The following is a 6,000-nucleotide window of genomic DNA, read 5'->3' as shown; positions in this document are numbered from 1 at the left end:
CATCTGATTTTTTTTTTAAAGTGCCATTTTATGTAAAAATTAGCATGTACCTTCTATGGCTCCATAGCTGTTTCCAAATTTGCAATCTAAAAAACTCCTCACTTCTTTATTTTTTCCCTCTTTTTCCCTGCCTAATTAAAAGCAGCTCAACTACCAGATTGAATAAATGTCCCCACACCAAATCTCTGCCATAACAAATCAAGTAAATATATTTACTTCTCCCAAGGTACAGATCACAATCAGCATGATAAATAACTGTTAGAGCCTGTACATTTTTTTCAAAAAAAGCTCTTTATGGAGACACACTCTATAAATGCACATATCCGATACGGTCATGTAATTGGTAAGGGTAGGTACTCGTCTTAATGACAAAAAAAAAGGCTGGCCTCTGTTATTACAGTACCCCGGAAAAGAAAAGGACTGCAAATTTTTTTTTAGCAGGCAGGATACTGAAATTCTTGAGATGGATTCAATTGGATCTGAGAAGGAGGAGAGTTCAATGGAGGAAAGGCTGCTGAATCTGATGAGAATAGCTGTTGAAGCGCATGACTCTTCTGCAAAGGTAGGCCACACGAATTCTTATTTATCTGTTCTTTACTTTTCATGGCAGAATATGTTTACCTATTTTGTGCATTCAGTATTTTTCTGCTAGATAACAGAATTTGTCTTTTCAATTTCACTAGCCAGATGAATTCTTGTCTATCTGCTCTCTACTTTTCATGGCAGGATGTGTATACCTATTTTGTGCATTCAGTATTTTTCTGGTAGATAACAGAATTCATGTTTTCAATTTCAGTATCAACCGAGTTTTCTGGATGAATTTGAATGTTTGTGTTTCTGTAGATTCAGTATTGTTGTTAACTATTTTTAACTGCAGAATTTGAATTCGGGTGATTGATTTGTGCATTGAGAATTTGTGACGTTTTATTTTTGACAGAAGATCAGATTTAATCGAGCAGTATTGCAATCTGATTTAGATGAATTTGGGTATTTTGTGTATGCACATTTTTGCCACTTACGGGTACTGATTTTGTTTGTCATACCTAGTATTTTACTCGTTCACTATTGTTGTATTGTTTAAACAATAAATGGACTGCTTTTCCAGCAGTCATGATTGCAGTAGCTCATCATTTTTCCCTTTCTTCTTTTTTTCCTTTTGTTTTTTCATTTCTTTTTAAATCAGCATAATTCCATAGTTAATTGTATTTTTAATTATAAAATATAATTATTTTTAAATAATATCTAATTTAATGGATAAATTTATTTTTTATATATAGTAAAATTATTATGATTATATTAGTATAAATATCTTAAATTTTTTTTTTTGAAAAATAGTAAAAAATATATTATATATATTTCTTAATATTTTTTAGTTAAATGTTTTTTTTTTTATTGATCATGTCGAAAATATTGATATTAATAAAATATAACATAAAAGCTTATAATATTGATATTAATAAAATTAACATAAAAGTCTAGTCTAAGAAAGTTGCCAACCTAAGAACAGAGATTTCAACCATCAAAATGTCCTAGCGACTAGTTTGAAACACCATAAACATAGAAGTCGAAATTATAAAGTATCCTATAAACAATCCAGAGAGGCTATAGAAGACTTATTTCAAAATGCTTGTTTTCAGAACATTGCAGATAGATATACGGGTTTAAATAGAACCATGGTCCGAACCTGGAGATGTCATTGAACCCAAGCCAAAGGGGTCAATAAGTCAAACAATTTCAGGAACCCTTTGTTTGATCATCTTTGGAGAAGGAGGGAAGCAAATCGATTTCTTAATTGGTTCTGGTCCCTGATCTTCCTTAAGCTCTTCAAGCTTGGAAACCTAGCCTTTGATTATGTCTTATGGAGCAAACAAGGTGACACCATCCCTCTCTAAGTACTTTTTAATCCAATTCTTCTTTGTTATTTTGAAAAATCTAAAAAAATTCAAGAGGAAGTTGACATTTTCTTTGATTACAAATTATCTCACCCTGAATGACTTTTCATCCTCAATATATAAAATGGGAAATCTTGTAGGAGGCTTCCCATTCCGAATGGTCACATTATAGTCCTTTGGCAGAGGAATAGTGAGATTGTCATCTATATTCCTCAAAATCACACTCAACTCTCCCTGAAAGTCTACTTTGAAATCCTTTCTGCATTAATCTTTTGCCTTCTCTTTTGATAGTCCAATATGAAGAAGAGGAGCCACAAAAACTACTAGAATTTCCATGTTCACCTTATATTTGTGGTTTGTCCTCAAGAATTCTTCTCCAAGAATTCACTTAACTGCCCTAACAATGATAAAATGGGGCACGTTTAGAACTTCCTGCATTCGTTTCTCTTTGATTTCTCTCAGAAACGCCATTTGTCTTTTGATTGCAACTAAGCGAATTGGGGAATCCATTTTTTCTTCAACTCTGCTCAAATCCTACTAGACAGACTTGCAAAAACTCTTTAACTTTCTAGGTTACTCTACAAACCATAAGATACTGAAAATTGGAAATAAAGAGAATAAACTTACATCGAAAGCCTAAACGACATTAATTCGGATAAGCATTCATATTTCCTTACTCGTGCCAAAATGATTTGTCAAATCTCCTTTTTCATCGCTAGGTGATTACTAAGTTTAGAGATTTGAAAAACGAAGGCTTATGAGCTTTAACCATCACTAAACATAAAAATAGAATGAATCCTAATTATACTCCTCTGCCATAAAAAAAGGAAAAAAACTTTGTCATGATCGAAAAAGATCTCAATGGAGACATTATCATTGACAACTCAAGCTCAATTAATGTTCTTCCATATTGGCAATGTCAATTTGGCGGCTACCAAAATTGTAGCTTTAAATTTAAAAAGAGGTAGCAATTTTAAACGAGAGGCCAGAGGACAACCACCATAACCACCATTAATCCAGACTGTAGAGAATATAAATGCGAGGTGATTGGTACCCTATTTTTTGTAGAGCTGGATCAGAGGATCCAAATAATATCTCCAAACAAGCAATATTTTTAATAGACTTTTAATTCTCCATGTAATCTTTGTTACCATTTTAAGAGCCCTTTTTGAAAATACCTTGGACCTCTAGGCAAAAAGACAAGTCCTCTTAGTTTGACAAAGCATAATAATCTATTTAATGAATAAAGCTATCTGTTGCTCCCAAACACACTTCCTCTATTTAAAAATTTGAAATTCAAAAATAATTCCATTTTCATATTTGTGACTAAACCAAGAAAATATATCCTCTAGCCGATTCCTCGCTATAATTTTCTGCTGAGGATGATGCAAATTTTTGAATATAATGAAAGTTCTCCCTTCAGAAAACTTTCTCAATATTACTAATTGCAATCACGTTTGCTATACCAATTGGGCAATTTTGATATATTTGTCATTTAAACCATCTACTACCCTGTTTGCTAATTGATCTGCCAAGCAATTGGCTTCTTTATAAATATGGTTTCTTGAAAAAGCATAAAAAACTTTAACAACTCAGATGCTCTATTTAAAAGAGAATTCAGTCTTCAATTAGGAGTGCAACCCGACCTCAGAGCATTTATGATGATAGTTGAATTACCTTCAATTTCCACCTTCTTAAGTCCAAGTTCTCTACAAATCAATAACCCTTCAATGACTGCTTTCAATTCTGCAACATTGTTAGTATCTTCCTCTATTTGTTTTGCTTCAACCACTCCATCCCAGGAATGTATTATGGAGCCTTCTCTTGAAACACCAGGATTACCCTGAGAAGCCCCATCAAAGTTCATTTTAAACCATCCTTCTTGGTGGGGACCAAACACTCTCGCTTCTATCTTTTTCAGATGCTTCACTCTCTCTCTCCCAACAAATAAAGGATTCTTCTACCCAAACCAATTGCCCTTCATATTACTATCCCAACTTGTAAATAGGGACTTTACATACACCAACAATGAGAGTCTACTATTTGTTACTTCAACAACAACAACTTCAAGTTTTTCATTAAGGACTCCCAAGACATTTCAATTCCTTGAAAGATTCTTTTATTTCTTTCCTTCCACAATTCCCAGATTAAGATTGAAGGAGAGGTCTATAAAGAGTTAAATAAACTTGATTGAAAGAGGTTAGGCCAACATGAGATTAATGTATTTAAGATATATATTAGTGTTAAACATATTATGATTACACTAGTATACATATCATAAATACATTTATCTAAAAAATATTATAGATTATTTATTTAAAAGTTATTTTATTTATTTTTTATCGGTAATATTTGGTATTGTATTAATAAGCTAAGAAAAAATACATATCAAATATGATATTAATAGAAAAGACTAAAACAAACCCTACCACCTTGATTCATTCAACCAACCATTTTTGCGGCACTAGACACGGGGTATCCAAGAACAAAGAACAAAAAGGGCGGGCTCCAAAATGTGCAAGTGCCCATGAACCAACTAAGCCCCAAAATCTACATAGATGTAAACAAAAGACCCCAAGCTCATATTTTTCTAGGGTTCATCAACGAACCCTAAACTATGACATTAATCAGTGAAACACAAAAAAGAAAAAAATCCACATAGAATGACCACACCAACTAGGTCTTTCACTTCTTCCCCATCAAGTCGTTAGGTCGTTGGTCCTCAAGACCGACCTTGTCCTTTTTTCCTGACACATTGTCTCATTCTAGTCATAGCGTCTTACATTCCAGCTCCCGAGCATTCAAGAAATCCTTCCATGAATCCCAACCCTTTTGGGCTTCAGCTCGATGCTCATCTCAATTACCAAACACACTCCAAATGAGAAACGGTTGCATTGGTGTCTTCACATAGCCAAATTGACCCTGATCTTCGTTATGAGACCAAATACCCACACCAAGCTCAACCACTGCTAGAATCACAGCCATTCTGCCACATCACTCTGGGTTCACACATTCTTTCATAGCCCTTAACACTTCCTTCTTGGATTCCAATTTCAGTCCCCATGCTATAAAGGCCGAAGCAATGCTAATGTTGAAACAATAACGATGTTTTGACTTCAGAAATTCGTCTCCTAGGATCAATTCTATAATTTGTCAAAAGAGGGGTTCATCAATCTTAAAGACATTGTGAAGTTTCTTCTTTGTTATTTTGCCACGGAAGCATTGTTGTCTCAGTGTAACCAATGTAAAATTCACCTCCATGGCACTTGTCTCCCACCCTCTAATCAGTGAATCAACTCACGATAATGAAATGAGACAATTGTTCACACAGGGTGTATAAATCAAGGCATTTTAAACAACACTGCTTGTTTGTCAGTCAATTAATGATGGTACTATCCACCATCAAAATGCAACTCCAAGTCTTGATTGTGTATCCCCTGAACATCCTCAAATAACTTCGGGCAATTAAAGTTTAAAGATGACATGATAGTGTTCGACAGTGTGTCACCTAGTTGGTTGCGACTCCTCACATGCGAGATTTTGAAATCCTCAAAAGAGGAAAGGACAAAGGAAATTAATTTTATAATTTTCTTTAAACTCTAGGCACTTTTTACCTTTGGTAATTGCATTAATCATCATTAACGAGTCCCCCTCCAAATGTATGCAGTTGGCATTTAGTTTTTTTTGCCACTTGAATGACTGCCAAGGTAGCATGTGATCCTGCCTCGTTATTGGTTCCATCACTGAGGCATTCCATGCCAATAGCCAAAAGGCTCTTTAGTAATGAACCTTGCACCCAATGGATCAAAATTACCCTTGGATGCCCTATCAAAGTTCCTTTGGTCCAACCCAGATTTGGACATTCTCACTGTTCCTTTAGATCAGTCTGCCCCAAGATCACATTAACAAGCCCATAAGTTATTTTTTAATTATATACTAATTTGAAGGAATTTTATTTATCTAAAAGTTATTTTATTATTATGCTGAGAGGTATAAGTCTCATATCAAACTCAACCATTCGTGTAAATAAAAAAAGATTGCTTGAGCTTGATTCTGACAAGAATAAAGCCTATATTCATACTAATAGTTTGACGTATATTCCATATAT

General features: G+C 34.0%; 1 protein-coding gene across 1 annotated transcript in view; it reads left to right on the top strand.

Annotated features, from left to right (window-relative positions):
- Nucleotides 1-322: 322 nt before the first annotated feature.
- Nucleotides 323-6,000, top strand: part of LOC131075952 (uncharacterized) — a 239,990-nt gene continuing 234,312 nt past the window's right edge. The window contains exon 1 of the mRNA XM_059211023.1: nt 323-562. Within this exon, the coding sequence (XP_059067006.1) occupies nt 464-562 (99 nt within the window). The 5' untranslated portion in view covers nt 323-463. The remainder of the gene's footprint in view (nt 563-6,000) is intronic.

This window comes from Cryptomeria japonica, chromosome 9 (assembly GCF_030272615.1).
Source record: "Cryptomeria japonica chromosome 9, Sugi_1.0, whole genome shotgun sequence".
Lineage (NCBI taxonomy): Eukaryota > Viridiplantae > Streptophyta > Pinopsida > Cupressales > Cupressaceae > Cryptomeria > Cryptomeria japonica.
The sequence above is the reverse complement of the archived record's forward strand: the minus strand, read 5'-3'. Positions and strand labels throughout refer to the sequence as shown.